Source organism: Tursiops truncatus, chromosome 10 (assembly GCF_011762595.2).
Source record: "Tursiops truncatus isolate mTurTru1 chromosome 10, mTurTru1.mat.Y, whole genome shotgun sequence".
Taxonomy (NCBI): domain Eukaryota; kingdom Metazoa; phylum Chordata; class Mammalia; order Artiodactyla; family Delphinidae; genus Tursiops; species Tursiops truncatus.
The window spans coordinates 55,938,756-55,960,838 of record NC_047043.1 but is presented as its reverse complement, the minus strand read 5'-3'; the positions used below and the strand labels follow the sequence as shown (position 1 = coordinate 55,960,838).

The 22,083-nt window shown below is 45.5% G+C and overlaps 1 protein-coding gene across 1 annotated transcript in view; it reads left to right on the top strand.

The window, feature by feature from the left end:
- Window positions 1-4,076: 4,076 nt before the first annotated feature.
- Window positions 4,077-22,083, top strand: part of LOC109552010 (uncharacterized) — a 60,688-nt gene continuing 42,681 nt past the window's right edge. Inside the window, 6 exon segments of the mRNA XM_073811036.1 lie at window positions 4,077-4,556; window positions 6,048-6,588; window positions 10,585-10,756; window positions 12,107-12,198; window positions 12,601-12,730; window positions 15,181-16,554. Of these exon segments, the coding sequence (XP_073667137.1) occupies window positions 6,166-6,588; window positions 10,585-10,756; window positions 12,107-12,198; window positions 12,601-12,730; window positions 15,181-16,554 (2,191 nt within the window). The 5' untranslated portion in view covers window positions 4,077-4,556; window positions 6,048-6,165.

Genomic DNA, 22,083 nt, shown 5'->3' with positions numbered 1-22,083 from the left:
GGTCTCAGTTCAAATCCCTCCATGGTCCTGTTTCCCCACCCATAACAGGTAGGAAGATGGTGGCTGGACCAGCGGCTCTAAGGATCCTTTGTGCAATCCAGGAGTCCTTGCTAATAACATCCCTGGTGTCTGTGGGAGCTATGGGTAGGACAGACTGAAAACGCTCCTTCCACTTGGCAAATCTGCAGTTTGGTGGGCCAGAGGATGAGCTGAGGGTCGGGTTGAGGGGTTTCGGGACGGGGATTAAGCTAGAACAAAGAACACGGAATACAGTGCCCCGCTTTTCCGAAGATCTCTGGGGTAAAACCCGGGAAGGAAGCACGGAGAGTCGAGCGGTATGAGGCGGGGAGACAGTCCTGCGTTCCCACCAAACCCCGTCGGGGATGCGCTGGTATCCCCGGAAGTTTCCTGCTGGGCCTGTCTCATTACGTGTGTCACGGGATAGGGTCAATACCAGCGCCAACAGCGGGCAGGAACAGCCCGGGACCACGGCTCCCACTTCTGGCAACCTGAGGAAGCTCCACGACTAACCCGATGACCTCCCCACCAACAGCAGCTTTCAACGATTCCTGAACAAAAGATGCGCCGGAAGCGAATTCCTCTCCGATCTTCGGGCCCTTGGAGCCACTTCCGGTTCTGTCTAGGAAGCTCGGAGGCCTTCTTATCTCGTTGGTCTCCGCGCCAGGGTTTGGCTCCTCGCGGGATCACTAAGGCCAGAAGACCTAGAGAATCTCTGCCTTTCCCGAGTCTACCCCGAGGCCATGTTCTGTGACCATCGTTGACACACCACCAGCAGGAAGAAATCTGAGAGTAATTAAAGAATGAAGAATGAATGAGGGTTAGAGATAGGATCCTAAAACAGAAAAAAAAAGAGGAGGAGGAGGTGGTCTGTAGACCTGAATTCAAAGCCTTCCGTGCCCTTTTCATCCAGTAAAATTGTTACCCAGGAAGCAGGACATTTGCCGAGGCTCAGAATCCTCGACTGTAAACTAATGATTCTGTCTTACAGAGGCACTGGGGTGGCAAAGCAGATAAGCAGATACAATTGATGTCTCAATCTCTTTCCTTCCAAGCCCCTCAGTATAGCTGGCAATCAAAACCCAGACTGAACAGATTCTTTCCCTGCTTAAAAACCTTCCACAGCAGCCTGGATCAAGGACACATTTCTTAGAGGTTAGGCCAGGCTCTGTACTGGACACCAGGGAAATAAAGGTGGACTGACCTTGTCTTCCGGCCAAGACAGATATTCAAACCAGCCAGGCTTAGAGTTTGTGCCTTGGGACCCAACTGTGAACCAGAGAGACGTGGTGGCAGCCCACGTAAGGCTTACTGTGCATGGGGGAAGCTGACAAGTAAAGTGTTAACCTGGTGTGACAAATAAGGGCCGTGACAAGCACATGGCAGGCCACCACGGGAGCACAAAGGAAGGGGCACCTAATCCAGGTGGGGAGATGGGGTCCCGGGATGTCTTCCTGGAGAATGGAGTTTCTCAGCTAATTCTTGAAGGATAAGGAGAAGTTTTCAAGGTGATAGGACAGTCTCTTTGCTCTCTTGGCTAGAGCTTGGACCTCATACATTCCCATTCAAGCATAGTAGCTGGGGTCTCCTGCCCATATTACAACTATCCCCCCACAGGGGACAGTTCTAGGACCCCCATCTTATTTTCAGGGTGTGTAAGAGTGTCCTGGCTGTTGAAAAGGGGACTGTCCACACAGATGATGTCAGAAGGTATGAGCAGTTTGGGGACAAAGAATCTCCAGACCTGACCATGCTCCTCTCTTTGTGGTCTCCTTAAATCCCAAAGGTCCCTAGGAACATCCTTCTCACAGCTGCCCTCACACCAGGCAGGACTTAACACAGGGAAGTGAACAGTGGTGATGATGCAGAGCAGCATAGTAAGTGGTATAGGTATTTTCTATTGTTTTTTGTTGTCATTATTTTTGTGATTACATACAAATGGGGCAAAGACTCAGCAATAATCTGGATACAGGGTATAAAGAAGTGTGAGTAAACATGATACTAGAAAACACCTATAATACCTACAATGTGCCAGGCACATTCTAAGTGCCATATATATATATATATATATATATATATATATATATATAATCTCATCCAATCCTCATATCAACTCTATGATTTAGGTATCATTATTATTATTCTCCTTATTTTACAGATGAGGAAGCTGTAGCACAGAGAGGCTAAGTAGCTCTCCTATGGTCACCCAGCCCATGGTATGACATCCAGGGTTCTAGTTTGGGCTCTTGGATGAATGATAGTGCCCTTTATAGTGATGTGAATGTGAGTGGAGCTTCAGGGTTGGGGGTAGATGGTGAGTTCCACTTCAGGCACATAGAACTGGGTTACTTGTTCTATTAGCTCTCATACCAAAGCTAGTGTGATAGTTTCCCAGAGAGGTCAGGGGTGGTGTTCCCTCAGGTATTCTGGGACTGTCTTTGGCCCAAATATAGGTTTCCCAAGGTGCTATATGAGGGGCATCATGGAGCATGTCTCCTCCACTGGAACCCAATCCAGTCATGGTAGGTCAGACCCACAGTGCTGGCCACAGAGGAACCTATGAAGTGTGGACACACTTCCCAGATGAAGCTGGCTCTCACAGACAATGAAAGCCAACCACCTGGGCATGAAACAGCTCTGAGGAATGAAAAAGCTTAATCTTGTTTTCCAGATCCCTAAGTCTCCTACATACCAGGCAGCCAGGACAATGCATCATCAGGGAAACCTGAAAAAGAGATGATAGCATTTGGCCTGGCCTTAAGAGATTTCCTTCTCGATATCCCTGAGTCTCTGAGGCCTTAATGGGCCAGTGGGCCACACGCAGTGGCAATGTCAGGCAGAAGCTAGGACCAGATAGCCAAGACCTCCCTGTGAGGTTTCCAAATGTAGAGAGTGACCTTGATATCAGAAGGCCACTCATCAGGCTCAGTGGGCAAAGACTGCTCTAAGAGACCTCTTTAAAGACTGTAAAAACCCTGCAGTAGGTCTTCTTATGCCTTCGTTTCTGTCCTGGCTTATGCAGAGATGTGATGGACACATGTCAGGTCCAGAGGTAGACCCAGTACATCCTTGGGATATTGCTGATGGCCTGGACAGCACAAGTTACTGTTACTTCGGACCCTGTAAAGGAACTACTTGCTGGGCTACAACAAGATATTGGGTTGGCCAAAAAGTTCATCAAGGTTTTTCCGTAAGATGTTATGGAAAAACCTGAGCGAAACTTTTGGCCAACCCAATGCATAAGATACATAGTTAACTCCATTGGAAATGTGGCTGATGTTATCCTTTGCCCTTTGTTTCTCTTTGGAACTCAAGTTTTTCTTGAATATATTTTTTTCATATGTCCTTTTACTGCCTCAAGTTGCAGAGGCTTTTCGTTAGCCCCATATATCATTCGTTTTTTGGAGGTTGTGCCTTCAGAGCCTCCTCAATCCTTTTAGCAGCAGGGACCTGTTCACATGCTTCTGTATGCAAACCATTCTTCCAGGTGAAGTCCACCTGGGTAACACCTGCCTCCCAGATATTAGACTAGACAATTGCATCTAGATTATGTTGTCTCCATAACTTCCCACTTTTTATTGGCTCCTTGGCCCTCCCTAGGGGGCCTCTCCTTGGACACCAGAGTGCTTGTTCTGTTTTAGGAAAGATTAACCACACCTGCGGCCAAAATATCACAATCTCTGGGCTCATTTCTTCTTTAGTAAGACGGAGATACCTGTTGCTCATTTCATTAAGACTCACACTGGGTGAAAATGCCCTGGGCATCACATACAGTATAATAATATCTGACTGCGCGCTCAGGATATGTCAGGTCTTTTGCTGTGTAGTGTCCTTATGTTACCCCTTTCAGTTCTCACAGCCGTGTCAGGCACAGGCTGTGCTCTTCATTTTTCAGATGAAAAAACAGGCTCAGAGGTTAGGTTTTCTTTCCCAAGGCCACCAGGAGGGGAAGGGACAAAGCTGGGGTGAGGCAGGGTCGCCCAGTCCTAGAATGGTCTGAGAGCAGCACGTGTGCAGCCTGAGGCCTCAGTTGAGACCCCCTCCCCGCTGGCGCCCCTGTGCCCCAGCCAGGCCCGGAGGGGGTGGTCTCCGCGCCCAAGGTGTCACCACCTGTGTGGCTGCGGGGTCGCGGGTCGCGGGCGCCCTCTTTCTCAACCGAGACTTCCGGGATCCTGGAGGGGCCGGAAGTGGGGCCTCTCTCGCTTCCGGCCCGGCCATTGTTTTCGCTTACGCCGGCCGGGGCGGAGTCTGGTGTTCGGGAGTCGCGGGCGCGGTGCCCCGGTGAACGGGCCCGGGGCGGGGGGAGAAGTGTTGCTGGCGCCCGGGGCCGCTAGGCTGGAGCTGCGGCCGCCCACAGCCCAGGTCGGCTACGCCAGCCCGACCCACTCTTCGCCCCCGCGGCTGGCGGCGCGGTCCCCGTGACGCTCAGAAGCCGCCAGATGTAGAGCCGCCTCTTTGTCCCAGTTCCCTGACCAGCCGTGCCTGGCACCGAGCCCAGCACCTGCGGGTACAGCGATGAGCAGGGCAGACGTGGCCAGGTGAGCGGCGCCGCAGAAGCCTGGTCGAACGCGAAATGTAGATAGACGTTTTCCCAGCCTTGCGCTGGAAGACAGTACGAAGCGTCAGAAGTGGGTCAGACCCAGTCAGAATTTCAGACGTGAAGTATAGCTTGGAGAGCCAAAAATCCAGATGAGATGAGGGGCTGAGCATTCGGAGCAGTAAGGGAAGTAGGAAAATGGCCTGAACTTTCTATGTATTTCAGAGCAGACTCACAGATTTTTAAGTCTGTCTTTGTCTTTTTAAAGAAATTGAGCCCTGGAGAGAGTAGCTTATCCAAGGTACCAAGATGCATGGTGAATTGGAAGCATAGCACAGATGCCCTAGTTACCACTAAGGTGCTGATTTTCAGGGTTTTTACAGTATGTAAACTGGATAAAAGTCGCCCCCACCCCCAACTTCAGTATCATTCGTTCGCTTCCCACATATGTGCCTCTGTATGCCAAGTACACACACACGTACAAAGATGACTGGGAACCAGCTCTGCCCTTTGAGTCCTCCCATAAAGTGGAGGAGGCAGTCGTCTAAGTCCCAAACACAGTGTGAGAAGTGCTCTAGCAGAGGTTTGAAGAAAAACGTACTGTGGGTTCACTGAGGCAGTAACCACACTTAAGCCTGGAGAGATCAGCAAGGCTTTCTAGGGGAAGTGGGTTGAGTAGAAGAGGGTCTGGCATTTCTTACTCCATTGGGTTCCTTTTCTTTTGTGGCCATCCAGCAGTTTGGAGGGTGTGAGTGTTGAGTTGTGCATAAATTAGTTAAAATACAATGTTACACTGAGAAGTACGGAGAGGGAGGTGACCACCTCCCCTTCCTGCATGGGGCAATCAGGAATGCCTTTAAGAGAAAAATAAAATTTGTTCTGGGTCTTGACAGGTGAGTAGGTGTTTGTCAAAAGTTTCAGAAGCAGAAAAATCCAGAGAAAGTACGTGTGACTTCTAGCTGTGTCTTTAGAGCTTTAGTCGCTAACTTTCTTTATTGTGCATCTCTATTACAAAAGAGTAGAGTAGAAGAGTTTTGAGCATGCATTTCCAACATAGGTTTATTTGTGAGTTAAAGGTATGTACTGTTGTACAAATTTCAGTGCACATTATAAAACATCCACTAAATAGTTAAATAACAACTTAGTATTTCTTTATCTGCCTTTTGGATTAGCTTGCATATCTCACATTTGGAGATCATTGCAGTCTTTCTAGCCTGGTGGGTACCTGGGGAAAGTGGTAGGGGGTGTGGCTAGAATAGAGGCCTCAGGCCAGGTTGTGGATGCTAGGCATAGACATTTAGGTTTTATCCTGTAGGTGATGGGAGCCACTGAAACTTTAAGGAAGTTACTTGGAGAGATGCTTAGAGAGACTGCCCTGGTTGTGCTCCTTTTTCTTTTTTCTAGAGCTTTGCTTTTTAACTGTGGAGGGTCTGTCATCTGCCTGGGGCTGAGCACTCTGGGGACTCTGATTTCTCTCTTGATGTTTCTGTAGGTGACGTTCCCACCACCCTACATCCTCAACTCTGACAACAGCTTCTGAGGTCTGAATTACAGATCATCATTTTAATCGGACAAACCACAACTGAAACAAGCTTCTCTTTGGTGTCACGATGGCCGCCCAAGGCAGGGGAACTTCAGGCCTCATCCCCAGGGGTGCTGTTCTCCAGCGGCAGGAGGGGCGCTTGACCGTGAAACAGGAGCCAGAGAGCCAGAGCTGGGGACAGGGCTGCAGTCTCCAAAAGAATCACCCTCCTGTCTGTGAAATTTTCCGGCTGCACTTCAGGCAGTTATGTTATCATGAGATGTCTGGGCCGCAGGAGGCGCTGAGCCGGCTCCGGGAGCTCTGCCGCTGGTGGCTGATGCCGGAGGTGCACACCAAGGAGCAGATCCTGGAGCTGCTTGTCCTGGAGCAGTTCCTGAGCATCCTGCCAGGGGAACTGCGGACCTGGGTGCAGCTGCATCACCCTGAGAGTGGTGAGGAGGCTGTGGCTGTGGTGGAGGATTTCCAGAGACACGTTAGTGGACCAGGAGAGGTGAGCGGCCGAGTCTAGAATGGCATCTGGAACCATTCTATACTGCTTGGGGTAGCCTGAGAATAGACATTCTCCATTCCCTAGGCCCTGAGCTGGTTTGCCTTTGGGATTCCTGAACCAGTGCCATGTATAAAGGGGAAAGAGTTTTGTGCTCCTAGCCTTAAACAAAAATGCAGATCCCAGCCACGCTCTGTGAATTACTTTGTGAAGTGCTGTGTCGTGAACCTAGCTGCAGCCTGGAGCTCCACAGAGTGCTCCTGACAGGCAGAGGATCAGCACACTGGTTAGAATAGGGAAGCATGTCAGGGAGAAGTAGCCCGTAGGGTATGCTGATAACATGGGCCCTCATTTGAGAAGTTCTCATTACTTCCTCGGATTTCTCCAAGTTACTGTGCTGTTTTCCTGCCTTTGAGGTTCCTTATGAGGTGTAACAGTTCTGGGCCTCATCATCATTTTGTTCTTTTCTAGCTTTCCAAACTCAACTGGGATCTTTTTGCATCTTTAATTCTATTTTTGATTTTCCCTACTTTCTGGGGTTCTCTCAAATTTTAAGCCAGGGTAACTCAAAAGGAAAAGTTGGAGAGTTAGCAGTGTCATAACAGTGGGAAATCTGGCTTCTAGGATCACAGAGCTAACTAGTTCAGTGACTATGTGTATTAGTCAGGGTTCAGCCACAGAAGCAAAACCAGTAGGAAATTATATATATATACATACATATATATATTGCTAGAAAGTGACCTGTCATTGGGGGAGTTGACAGGTCAAGTCAGAAGTTTGTAAGGTAGGCCGTCAGAAAGTTCAGGCTAGAACTCTCAGGCATAGGCTGAAGCTGCTGTCCACAAAGAGAATTCCTTCTTCATGAAACTTCAGCTCTGATTTTAAGGCCTTGCAACTGATTGAATCAGGCCCATCCAGATTATCTGAGATAACCTCCCTTACTTAAACTGATTATGAATTTTAATCACTTGTACACCATACCATCACAGCAACACCTAGTTTAGAGCTAAACTGACATCAAAAGACCATCACACCATGGATGAGTCAGTTCTTCCTGATGAGTCTCCAGTTGCTCCCTTGTAACTGAGCAGGATGGATTAGGGTCCCCTCTACTTTTCCTCCTTTGTGCTTTACCAGGGAAAACCAGTACCAGTGAAATTTCCTTAGTACCCAGTACATCATTTTTATTCAGTGCTTTTTCAAAACTGATTACATATCTAGGCCTAGGGAATGAATTCCAATTGATTGGAGTTCTAGGGCTAGACTTTTTCCAGATGTAATAGCCAGTACCCTCTGACAGTATCAGATACATTGTCAATCGTTATTTCCTTGTTTAAACAAGTAAACACAGGGATAAATCAACTATCAGTAGGGTCTAGAGAGCAGCTAGGCCCAACCATAGGCAAGGACAAGTGGTTGAAGAAATGTTTAGAGTGCTATTTAGTGAGGAGGGTAGAAGGAAAATTTCCCTATCTCCTGCCTTCTTTTGCTTAAGCAGAAGAGAATATAGCCTCCATTAAAACTGTCTTTTATCCAGGGAGCCTCAGAAGAAAGGTGACTGAGTCACAAACCCAAGAGAGTGACTAACAGTTGACAGTCAGGGCAGCTGAACACTCATGGCTCTAGCCTAGAAGTGGGATCTTTGGAATCTATTTCTTACTCTGCCACTGTCATCAGCTTAAGTTTTCTGACATAAGGACATGAGAACAGGACTATCTCACCTAGCCTGGATTCAGAAAATGTTTTTACGACTAAATGAAAAAACAGGCGTTTTCGTGGGAGTTTGCCAGGAGGAGATTAAGGAATGTCATTCTGATCAGCAGAAGTGAGCATGTACATGTGTGCACATTGGGGCTGGAGAGAGTGGTAGAGGCATCCCTACTGGGCTGCAGAATTTACAGAATGCTTTTATATCTTTTTTAATTTGAGCTCCTAGCAGGCTTACAAGGTATGCAGATAGTAATCATTATCTCCATTTGACAAGCGATGCAAACGTGGAGAAGTTAACTGGCTCATCTAAGGTGACAGAGCTAGTAAGCAGTCCCTTTGTCCATGTGTGTGGGAACCAGGATTTTCCAGCTCCCTAGATTCTAAGCCACTACCTTTTCCCTAATGTCTTGCTGTGGAATGCCATCTTGGAATGAAAATTGGAATGGGGTTTTCATGGCCTGCGAGGAGAGGACACTTATGAGTCCTAGGTAATGAATAGGAACTTTATCAGGATTTAATTGTCAGTGAATTACAAGGTTGTGTTATCACAGTGCAGTTAAGTTCTATCTTCTGCCAGTACCCACAGCTGCTGTATTTAAGAGCTCTAAGTCCAATTTATAAGAACCATCCATGGGAGAGCTGGGGAACCTCAGACTGCAGGGAGCCTCTTGGACCTACCATTCCATTGGAGAGATATACACTAAAGGAGAGAGCCCCCTAACATCTCAGCAGATGTAACCCAGTAGGGCAAATCCATGTGTTTTGTTGAAGGAGAAGTTATTTTCACCTTATGCTCTGCTATGTACATGCCAGAGTGAATGAGCTTATAAATGTGATTTATTTAAGATAATCAACAAGGACCTACTGTATAGGACAGGGAACTCTGCTCAATATTCTTTAATAACCTATAAGGGAAAAGAATCTGGAAAAGAATGAATATATATGTATGTATAACTGAATTGCTTTGCTGTACCCCTGAAACTAACACAACATTGTAAATCAACTATATTTCAATTTTTAAAAAGTGATTTATTGGGCTTCCCTGGTGGCGCAGTGGTTGAGAGTCCGCCTGCCGATGCAGGGGACATGGGTTCGTGCCCCGGTCCGGGAAGATCCCACATACCGCGGAGCGGCTGGGCCCGTGAGCCATGGCCACTGAACCTGCGCATCTGGAGCCTGTGCTCCGCAACGGCAGAGGCCACAACAATGAGAGGCCCGCGTACCGCAAAAAAAAAAAAAAAAAAAAAAAAGTGATTTACTTAGATAATGTTTTAGATTTTCTGCTCCAAATGCTGGTACAAGTAGTAACCATGAGATTGTGAGGAACTGATTTGATGACAACAAGCAAGGGTTAGAAAATAAAAGGTCTGTGCTCTGAGATATTCTCGAGGTCTCTAAAGATTTGGTGTTATATGATCCTATTTGACTTTTCTTTTTAAATTTTTTTTTTTCTGTTTGACTTTTTGTATAAATTTTTGGGGAGAGGTAGTACATATTGAAAACCAAGTTTGCAGATAACTTAGCAAAATATTGAGAGGAAGTCAGTCAGCAAATATTAATTGAATACCACCATTGGACTAAGCATTGTTCTGGGAGCTAGTGACCAAGACAGAGTGCTCACCCTCAAAACGCTTATACTTCATTGGCAGAGAAATAGACAATAAAGGTATAAATAAGATAATTTAAAGACTAATGTATGCTCTAGAAAACATAACCAGGTAATTTGAGAGAGTGTGACTATCCTTGCTTTGTCAGTGTGGTCAGGGATGGCTTCTCTGAAGAGGAGACACTTTTGCTGAGAGAAGTTGGAAAAGCTGAGGTTTGTCAGCTGCTGTTCTGGGGTATTGCTCCAGCTGTCAGCCTCAGTAGCATTATTTGTGCACATACAGGTACATACACCTGTCACTTTTTACTTCCTTGGTGCTTCTGATTGATCTATGCTGTAGGCTGAGGCCCTAGGGAGTGTACTGAATTACTTTCCTAACTCCTTTTTCCAGGGGGTTCTTCATAAGCAAATGTGTGTCTGAAGCACTGACACAGAGTGGAAATGGTTATATAATCTGGTCTTGAAGCTCCTACCGAAAGGGTCAACAGAGGGATAGCAAATAGGATTGTAAGCTGTAGATCCTGCTTTGGCATTTTTGCCCCAGTTGGCTTACTGGTGGGGCTAGAAGGACCCTCTGACTCTTCTCTCCCTGGCTTCCTCTCGTGGGGGTGCTTCTTAGAGGTTTTGGGTTCTGTACCTTCAAGGATGCTCTTTTGGACCCAATTTTATTTCCTTGTCTCTAGGTTTCAGCTCCAGCACAGGAACAGGAAATGCATTTGGAGGAGATGACAGCCTTGGGTGCAACAGAGGAATCTCCTCCTACCTCACTCCTCAGTGAGGGTTCGGCACCCGGAGCCCACCTGGAGCCTCCTGGTGACCCTGGGGCACACCACCACCTCCCCAGTGGGCACTCTGGTACTCACTCCACCCGCTTTGGCCTTAAGTCATTCCTCCTTTCTCTCTTTCGGAGTCTCCTTTCCTTCATCTCCCCATCTCCCACCCCATTGGAGTCCCTTATTGCCCTGCCCTGTGTCTTCCTTCCCTAGTGACTTTGTTCCTTTTGCTTATTCTCCGATCATTCGTGTATTTAGCACATTTTTGTCAAGCACGTTTCATGGCAAAGGCACTGTTGAGGACCAGAGAGATAGAGTACGCCGGCACTGCTTCCAAAGAGCTTGTTATCTAGTTGGCAGAGAGTCAGTCCTAAGTGCAAGAAGAGGCAGCCTCATAAGGTACATGTGAGTGATATCTGTCCGCAGGCATTTGATGCCATCACGAATGAGCCATGTGGACATTGTAAACGGTGAGCGAGATCATGGAGGGCTGGAGCAAAGACACTCGCTAAGTGGGAGTTCCTTGGACCCCATTGAGGTCGGGTCAGGAAGGACTTATTTGGGAGCCTGGGGTCTGCTTGTGCAGGGCCTTTGGATGGAGACCAGGAAGAATTTGGGGGCAGGGGATTGAAGTGTTAGAAACAGTATTTCAGAAGGATTACTGTGGCACATGAGCACTGTGGGTTGAGTGTGGAGACCAGTGACTGGGAGCCTCACTAGGAGGCACTAATTGCGTGAGTGGGTTTGAGTGGAATGGAAAGTGATAGATGTGACACATATTTGAACGAAGAATCCATGGGACAATGGAGAGGAGGGAGAATTAGCGGGTTTTGGCTGATGTTTGGAATCACTGAGAAAACTTGGGAAGTCAGGAAAGGAAGATGGAAACATGCACTTTAGACACTGAATTTCAGGTGTTGTGGGACACCCAAGTGAAATGTCCAATAGGCAACTGGAGGCTTGTGATATGGGTCTCAGAGAGAACTGAGAGCTTAAGAGCAGAGATTGGGAGTCGTGAGATCTCTGAGAGAGGGAAAGGGGAAGCTCTGAGGCCTGAACGCCTGCAGTGTCCGTGATGAGAGGGCAGGTGCAGGAAGAGAAGCCAGGGAATGAGGAGCAGAGAGGTGAGGGGGAGGCCAGGCAGGCTGCTGCTGGGGAAGCCACGGGAGACAGAAGGTGGTCAGAAGTGTAGCTTCCTTCCGAGAGTGGGAGAGAGAGGGCTGGAAGGAACCGCCAGTTCGGTTTGAACAGGGACCTTCTTGCCTTCAGGAAAAGTTCACAGCTAACAAAGGATAATGCCTTTATGGAACAGGGATGAGGGTCCGTGTGTGTGGAGCCACCTGGGTTCTCCTGAATCCACTTGCTGGGATACAGACCTCATTGGAGCCAAGAGCAGGGCTGGTCCCACTCAGAGCTTTCTTTCCTCCCTCAGCTCAGCATGCTTCCCCGGTGCCTGCCCTTCCCCAAGTGGGGAACGTAGGAGACCAAGCAGCGGCAACTGTGCTCCGGATGGTCAGGCCCCAGGTGAGCTTCCTGAGTTCCAAGTCTGTGGCCCAGGAATAGCTAGAGCTCATCTCCGGGCCTCTGGCCCATTCTGAGTCTGCTCCTGTGGCTTCCCCTGGAGCTGGTCCTGTCCTAGATTTGTCCTTTTTTTTTTTTTTTGGCTGCACCCCACAGCTTGTGGGATCTTATAATAGTTCCCCAACCAGGGATTGAACCCGGGCCCATGACAGTGAAAGCACTGAGTCTTAACCACTGGACCACCAGGGAATTCCCCCTTTTAATCTGTCTTTCCCAGATTCCCTCCCTCCGCCCCCCCCCCCACCCATTTTACCACCAGGTTCCCCGACCCTGTCCTCTTGGTGCCCCTAATGACTGCTTTCCAGGCTGGGAATGTCCCTGAGCAATAGAAGCTTGTCATTCCAGGAGGCTGCAGAGTTCGAGTTCCTGTCTGTGGACTATACTCAGAAGAAGTGGAAAGGTCCAGCTCTCAGCCAGAAAGCAGCCCTGTACCGGAACATCGTGCCAGAAAATTGCTGCAGCCTGGCTTCATTGGGTAATGACTCTGTTACCCGGTAACTTAGAGTCAGCCTTCTTTACATATTCTTTGCTATATTCTTTTTCTTTTTTTAACTTTTTATTATGAAAATATAAAGAGACAAAGTGGAGAGAATAGTATAATGAACCCCTCTACATCATCATGCACTTTAACCGTTATTAACATTCTTTTTACCTTCTTATTAATTGAACTGGGCTGGTTTAGTTAGCGTTTGTAGTTGGAAGGAATAGAAAGCCACTCAGTTGTAAGCAGTGAGCTAAGTTACTTACAATAAGACTAAAGGAATGGAAACCTAGAACAAACTGACCAGCTAGACCAGACTTCGGGAAACAAAGCTTTGTAGGGACTTGGGAGCCTGGGAGCCACAGCAGCAAAAGTGAAAGGATTTTTACACCAGTGTCGTAAGACATCTGTGCTCTGTGTATCTGTTTTCTCCTCCCTCTGATACCCATTCTCTTCACTCTGAATCTTTTGTCAGAGCTCCTTTTTAGTCATACTTTCTGTTTCCTCACACATTCTGCTTGCTTTGGCTCCCGATGGCTTGCCTTCTCTCCATGCATCATTTCAGCTTGGGCTTCTACTTGTAATTTCCTTCATCTTGTCCTACCTTCAGTTCAGAATTTATGTAGAGAGGAGCTCCAAGGGTGGTTCAGCCATTAAATAACATCTTTGTTTGAGCAGAACTTTGGTTCTTGCTGCACAGAGGCGGATGATTAATCTACAGATAAGCCACACTTGGGTCTAGTGCTTGGCCCTGTTCCAGTCACCTGTTGTCCATCATGGGCTGAGCTGGGTTGTTTGGCACAAAGCATGGTTGCCTCAGCTTCTCCTTCAGAAAGACTGGGGCAGGGCTGCTTCCTGGAAGGAGCTGTTGTCACGGCTTGACCGGTCTAGGACAGTAGCCTACTCTGGGGAGGGTGGGCTTAGAAGTGAGAGATTCAGACATCTACCACTTGAACACACTCAATTAGCATGAAGGTTTATAGCCCTGATGTAGATGTCATTGAAAGGAACCAACATTTTTAGGTTAAGTTATAACCATAATTGCTCTGCCTTCTCCCAGTTTTTGTACTGAAAAATCCTAGAATTTAAAAGCAAATATTCAACTGCTCACTTTCCTTATGATTCCTGATTATCAAGATACCAAAAACATGTTTGATTTATATTTCAAGTTATTGATGCCATTCTTAGTTTTTTGGGGTTTTTTTTTTGATGTGGACCATTTTTGAAGTCTTTATTGAATTTATTACAGTATTGCTTTTGTTTTATGATTTGGTTTTTTGTCCTAGAGGCATGTGGGATCTTAGCTCCCCAACCAGGGATCAAACACGCACCCCCTGCATTGGAAGGCGAAGTCTTAAGCACTGGACTGCCAGGGAAGTCCCCCATTAGTTTTTTTTTTTAATTTATTTATTTATTTATTTATTTATTTATTTATTTATTTATTTATTTATTTATGTCTGTGTTGGGTCTTAGTTGCTGCGAGTGGGCTTTCTCTAGTTGCAGCTTGTGGGGGCTACTCTTTGTGTGGTGCACGGGCTTCTCATTGTGATGACTTCACTTGTTACGGAGCACGGGATCTAGGTGCACGGGCTTCAGTAGTTGTGGCACGTGGGCTTCAGTAGTTGTGGTGCACGGACTTAGCTGCTCCATGGCATGTGGGATCTTCCCGGACCAGGGCTCAAACCCATGTCCCCTGCATTGTCAGGCGGATTCTTAACCACTGCGCCACCAGGGAAGCCCCATTCCTAGTTTTTATAGGAGTGCAGTATTGTACTTACCAGTCAGTGCTCCAGGGACTATGGGGTGCCCAATTTTATAGCTTTGCTTTCCCCTTCAATACTTTTCCCCAGTATTTCTCTACCCATGACTTCTTCAAATCTTGTCACTGTCCTGTTACACCAGAATCACTCCTTTATATACACTTTTTCCTAATCATATCCTCATAATATAAATTTCCCTTCTACTCTCAGGTTTGCCCACATTGTTTCTCATATTTGATTTGAGGTATTTGCCACCACTTTCTCTCCCCAACATCTTTGCTGAGAAGTGTGGAACCATACAATGTCATGGTTGGAAAGGACCTTAGGGTTCATCATTTTACTAAGGAGACGTCGCATCTAAGTGACTTCTGGAAGATCACACCATGCTTTACAGTCTGGTCTCTTGCCTTTCAACTGGCCTGTTCACCTGGCTGTGCTGGCTCAGCATCCCTCTGTCCTGATAGCTCTTCTTCTGCCTTCCTCCACTGACCAGCTTCCCCTCATTGTTTTTCTGTCCATGAAGAGAAATTTGAGCTGTTTTCTCATTTTCTCTCCTGTTCTCAATGTGTCTCCTCATTCCTTACCCATAATATGAATTTTTTTTTAGGTACATAGGCTCCTGATAGTTCATTTCCTCAGTAGGGTAAGAGTGAGTAACAGTTGTTTTCTTCTTTCTTTTGGCAGCAGGTGAGAACAGGATGGAGAGTTCAGAGTTGCCTCCAAAGCAGGAAATTTCTGAAGAAACGGAGTCATCTGATAGGACCTCAGGAGTACTCTATGGAGTGATTCCAGGAGGACCAGAAGCTGGAGATGCCTGTGAAGAGGCTTTAGAGAAGCTAGAAGTTCAACCCTCAGGCAAACAAGGGAGCAGACTGAAGAGTGATTTCTTGGAAATAACACAGGAGGTTAAAAATAAATGCACAAAAGATGAATGTGATGTATATAAGGAACTTGAGGAACATCCAGATCTGTCCTCAAGTCCTGCAGAACATCAGGAAATTCTGAAGGGACAGAAATTCTATCACTGTGATGAATGTGGCAAAGCTTTTAATCGGAGTTCTCACCTCATTGGGCATCAGAGAATCCACACTGGAGAGAAACCCTATGAGTGCAATGAGTGTGGCAAGACCTTCAGGCAGACCTCTCAGCTCATAGTCCATCTCAGAATCCACACAGGGGAAAAGCCGTATGAATGCAGTGATTGTGGAAAGACCTATCGCCACAGCTCGCATCTCATTCAACACCAGAGACTCCATAATGGGGAGAAATCATATAAATGTAACGAATGTGCAAAAGCTTTCACTCAGAGTTCTCAACTCATTGACCACCAGAGAACCCATACTGGGGAGAAACCCTATGAATGCAATGATTGTGGGGAGGCCTTCATTCGGAGTAAAAGCCTTGTCCACCATCAGGTACTTCACAGTGGTGAGAAACCTTACAAGTGTAATGAGTGTGGGAAAGCTTTCTGTTCCAACAGAAATCTTATTGACCATCAGAGAATCCACACTGGGGAGAAGCCTTATGAGTGTAATGAATGTGGCAAGGCCTTTAGTCGAAGTAAATGTCTTATTCGACATCAGAGCCTCCACACTGGGGAAAAACCATTCAAATGCAGTGAGTGTGGGAAAGCCTTCAATCAGAACTCTCAACTTGTTGACCATGAGCGAATTCATACTGGAGAAAAACCTTTTGAATGTAATGAGTGTGGTAAGGCATTCAGTCTGAGTAAATGTCTCATTCGACATCAGAGACTTCACACGGGTGAAAAGCCCTATAAATGCAAAGAGTGTGGAAAATCCTTCAATCAAAACTCACATCTTATTATACACCAGAGAATTCACACTGGTGAGAAACCTTATGAATGTAATGAATGTGGGAAGGTCTTCAGTTATAGCTCCAGTCTTATGGTACATCAGAGAACTCATACTGGGGAGAAACCCTATAAGTGCAAAGATTGTGAGAAGGCTTTTAGTGACAGCTCACAGCTCATTGTGCATCAGAGAGTTCACACTGGAGAGAAACCCTATGAATGTATTGAATGTGGGAAAGCCTTCAGTCAGCGTTCTACTTTCAATCACCACCAGCGAACTCACACTGGAGAAAAGCAGTCAGGTCTGGCTCGGTCTGTTTTTTAAGGCGTGATTCTCTAAGACAGCAAGGAACTCTGAGTTAAGGTTTCTATAGAAGAAGTATGCTCACTCTGGTCTCCTCTTGGAATCACTAATCAAAGTGGATCATTCCTTAAACGTTCTCTGGTGGTCAGGAAGGTGGGAGAGTGGGAGTAACAGTATGGTCCTTCCCCAGTAAGGACTACACATTTCATGTGCTTGTAGATTTCTTTCCTTCTTTCTTTTATTTCATCTGTTTAAAAATCTATCTCATTTCTTACTTAGGTGTCCCAAAATCAGAACGTGTACTTCTCAAGGACAGAGGTATTTCCTTATTGTGTTCCACTTCCTCCGTTTTACCATTTACATAAAGTCATTCTCCAAGGTACTGATTCATTCTTTCTTTCTCTTGGCTGTGGCCCTCCTTATTCTACTTTTTGAACTTCTAATATAGTCCCTCATCACTTATGTTCCCTGTCTAGAAAATCTTTTTTCTTTTCTTTTGCTAATATGTGTCCCTCAGAACCTGCCAGATCCAACTCATCTCTGAAAGACTTTCTTCTTCAAATACGTCTTCATTCATCTTAAACTGCTATTCGTTGGACCTCAGTGCTTTGACTTAGCTGGTGCTATGTGTACAACTGTTGTTAAATTGTGTTGTAAATTATTCTGTATTTAATGCATATGTGTTCATACCAACTTATAGGCTCTTTGAGGTTGGGTATAGTATCTATTTCTTTTAGTATATAGATAATAATTTTCATATGATAGTTGTTTAATAAATACCTTTTGAAAACTCAGCTCTGTAATTGAATCATCCTTAAATTGGACACAATCTCCCCTCCCCCCATCCCCACCAGACTAGAAGCTTCTAAAGATAGAAGTGACATCTCTTCATAGGATATCTCATATAAAGCCCTCATTGATATCTTCTACATGTACCCCTGGAAGTTTCACTATTGTTACTTCATTGTTGGTTTCTCATAAATATTCTATTGGGTTTAGGAAGTTTCCTTCTTTTCCTATTTTTTTCTTTGTTTGTTTTGGCCATTCTGCACAGCATGCAGCATCTTAGTTCCCTGACCAACGATCAAACTCACATCCACTGCATCTGAAGTTCGGAGTCTAAACCACTGGACCACCAGGGAAGTCCCTATTCCTATTTTTAGAAGCAGCAATATAATACAGTAGTTAAGAGAATAGATTTTTGTGCCTGGTACTCGAGGTTCAAATCCTGACTCCTTACTTTCTTACATGTGTGATCCTGAGTAAGTCATTTAGTTTCCTTGTGTCTAGCTCTTCCATATATAAAATGGAGCTACCTCAGGGCTGTGAGGGTTAAATTAGTTCATAAGTGTAAGGCACTTAAAACAGTGCTTGGCACATACTATACCCTATAATTATTATTATTGTTTTGTACTTTGAGTTTTTGTTACGGTTTTTAAGTTCTACCATTTTTTTAAAAAAAATCTGTAATTTCATGGATAATGTCCTTTATTTTTGTAATTTTAGGGGGAGCAAGTTTCTAGATAATTGAAATTTCCTTGCATTCCTGGAATAGAATCCATTTGTTAATGTTTTAAGTACAGAACCAAGTTGAATTTACTAATAAGGTTTTGCCTGCCTTGCAAAGTGTATTTGTTTTTCTTTAATTACTCTGGAAGAGCTTGAATAATGTGGGAATTATTCTTTGAACAGTAAAAATAACTGGGCTTGATCCATTTTGGGGGATGAGGGAATTGAGAGGGAAAAGTCTTTTTTTTTTGTCCTGCCCCACCCCAAGAAGCATAAATCTTTAGCAACATTTTGATTTCTTCAATTACTGCCCTCTTTAAGTTTCTACCTCTGTAACTTTTGGGGAGCTCTATCGGGAAATCATCCTTTCTACTGGACTGTCAGAGAGTGGCATAAAGCTGCACCTAGTATTCTGTAAAGTTCTTTTTTTTTTTTTTTTTTTTTTTGGCAGTGCTCAGGCCTCTCACTGTTGTAGCCTCTCCCGTTGCAGAGCACAGGCTCCGGACGCGCAGGCTCAGTGGCCATGGCTCACAGGCCCGGCTGCTCCGTGGCACGTGGGATCTTCCTGGATCAGGGCACAAACCCGTGTCCCCTGCATCGGCAGGTGGACTCTCAACCACTGCGCCACCAGGGAAGCCCTGTAAAGTTCTTTTATTCTCTTTTGTATATGTAGTTAGGGCTGTGTTTCATCCACAGTTTTTTTTATATAGATTTTATTTATTTTTTAGGCTGCACTGGGTCTTCCTTGCTGTGCGCGGGCTTTCTCTAGTTGCGGCAAGCAGAGGCCACTCCTTGCTGCAGTGCACAGGCCTTTCACTGCAGTGGCTTCTCTTGTTGCGGAGCATGGGCTGTAGGCCTGCAGGCTTCAGTAGTTGTGGCTCGTGGGCTCTAGAGTGCAGGCTCAGTAGTGGTGGCGCATGGGCTTAGTTGCTCAGCAGTATGTGGGATCTTCCCAGACCAGGGCTCGAACCTGTGTCCCCTGCACCGGCAGGCGGACTCCCAACTACTGCGCCACCAGGGAAGCCCCATCCGTAATGTTTTACATTTTGGTTTCCTTTCAGTTTTCCTTTCATGATTGCCAAGTTTGTGGGGATTTTTTAAGGTTTTTTTTTTTTTGATGTGGACCATTTTTAAAGTCTTTATTGAATCTGTTACAATATTGCTTCAGTTTTATGATTTTTGCTTTTTGGCTGAGAGGCATGTGGGATCTTAGCTCCCCAACCAGGGATTGAACCCGCACCCCCTGCATTAGAAGACGAAGTCTTAAGCACTGGACCACCAGGGAGGTCCCTTGAATATATTTTTTTCTTATGTCCTTTCACTGCCTCAAGTTGCAGAGACTTTTTATTAGCCTCATATTTCATTTGTCTTTTTCTTCACTAATCAACAATATTTGCCCCAAGATAGGGAAAGTGGGTTTTCCTTGAATTGCTTTATATTCTATTTGCGTGCTGTTAAAATTGTCTGTTTAGACTTGGAGCTAGAAGGTGAGTTATAAATTTATATTACTAATATGCTGTGCAGCAGTAAAGAAGTAAAAGAGCAGCTCGACATTTTGCTAATCTGGTTGCAAATCTTCCGCCCAGAGCCCTCTTTTCTTTTTTGCTCAGCCTTCACACTATGGGTACAGTGGAGGCTCCTTCCATGTGCTCTACCTGTTGTGAATAGCTTTGTTTTAAAAGAACTGAATGTGGAAAAACCTTCAGTCACAACTCAGACTTTATTTTACCTCGGCAACTCCAAACTGAGAAAATAAACTATTCCTGAGATAAGTGTGAGAAAACATTCAGTTGTGTGAAACATCCACCAGAGACTTTATGCTTACAAGGAAGTCTACTTATTTGTGTGTGGGAAAGCCTTGGTTATAGTTTATTTCTTGTTTGGCATAACAAAACCCACCTGGGTTATAATCTGTTTTGGATTTTAGAGGGCAAGAAATCATCCAGAGCTTCTATTATTTTGTACACATTTTTGAAAAATATTGTTCCTGGAATAAGTGTAGAAAAGCTTTTAGTTATAGCACATGGCTTCTGCTCCATTCATGAGTCCACAATGCAAGTAAAGAATTACAGTAAGCAGTGTGATAGAGCTCCCAATTTGTTTTTAAAAATCAAAGTTTGGAACTTCCCTGGTGCTCCAGTCGTTAGGACTCCATGCTTCCATTGCAGGGGGCATGGGTTCGATCCCTGATCCAGGAACTAAGATCCTGTATGATGCGCGGCACAGCCAAAAAATTAAAAAAAAAAAAACAGACAAAATTTATACCCAGGAGATAGTTCAGGTGACCAAATATGGTGGTAAACGTGTTAGGAGCTGGACACTTACCCTCTTACCTCTTAAACACAAAGAAAATATTCCACAGCTATATTCTGCATCTCAAACCCTGGTAATTCATCTAAGACCAGTAGGAAAGGTCCAGAGATTTTGGGTGCTGACAAGTTGACGAGTACTGTCCCATGCTGGAAGACATTTCTGTGAAGTTGTCGACCTCTTGGAGTGTTACAAAGGATACTCTAGGTGTTAGGGACAAATTGTGAATACCCACAGGGTGGCTTTTGCTCTATAGAAAATTAAAAACAAACCCCCTATCCCCCCTAACATTAGGATGTGTTCTAGCCTGATGGAGCCTTATAAAACTCTTGCCCAAGGGGGATAATGGGAAGGTGTTATGATGTCAGCTGGCTCCAAGTACCTTGTTGTACAGGTATTTGACCCAGGATAGGACATTATAGACTGATTCCTTAGTGAACCACAACAGTCCTCCCACTAATATATGCACAGAACCAACGGCCTGTACTTTGCCCAGGTGGATGCCCTGTAGGATGAGTGCACTTTCCCTTTCAAGACCTGTGAATACCCTGCGTGAAAACACAGTTTGAGAGATATATTCGGTGTTCCACCCCCTTTTCTGATCTGTGACTCTTGGTTAGGAATTTGCAGCTGACTGAAAACATAATGTTTTTCCACCCTAGGTGGCGCAGTCCAATGACTTAAACTTTTCTAGAGATGTATGTACAGTTGGCATTTTATGATATCTAACAGGCTTCTCCCCCAAGTCCCTTCCAGTTGCAATGTCTTGTGTATGGATGATGCATTTACAAGATATTAAGTTTCCCAAGCTGGTGCCATATGGATTGTGGATGGAAAGGGACAGGGCCAACAGTCACCCAAGATTTGAGTACAATTAGATGAAAGGACAGAGTAATCACAGGACAATATATATTCCTCTAAGATTAAATGAGGAGTGGTAACAACGGCTGCATGTTCAGGGTCACGGGGTGCATAGGTACATGCTCATCCACCAGGTTGTATACATTATACTTTGGTTTCCATTTGGATGAGATTGAAAAATGCTATATCCCCTCTCTGAGACTGTCTGTGTTGCTCCCCAGGCAAGGAGGGAACAGAATGATGCAATTACACCATACCTGTAGGGACCCTGGCAAGTCAGCATGACCTGATTTCAGAAAAAGGCCACTAGTGAAACCTCTAGTCAGGCTGCCTCAACAATGAGCAAAAATCGATGACACTCAGGCTCTCACTGGGGAGCCGCACTACTGGTGCCCTTAGGATTTGAGGTATGTGCAGCCTACTACAGGGGCCATTTATGAGGAAGGTGGTCATGGCAGCTGTTATGGTGCTAAAATTAAAGCCACTGGCAACTGTATTCTCCAGGCTAAGCTGTGCACTTACCACGCTATCCATTGTCAACATCTGTCCTAATGAGCAGCACTGAAATAACAAGATAGTGAATTATTTAAAAGACTTTCAAAAGAGAACCATTAGAAGAAGTCTAGACAATTCACCTCTTCTCAGGGGCTCCCTGAGGTTTCCATTGAGAGTGGATATGTGGGATATTTGAACTGTATAATCAGGAACAGCTGGGCAATTCCCAAAAAATCTGCAAGAACTAAGGAAGTTGCACATCTGGTTGGGGACCTCTGATTTGCCCAGAGCAATA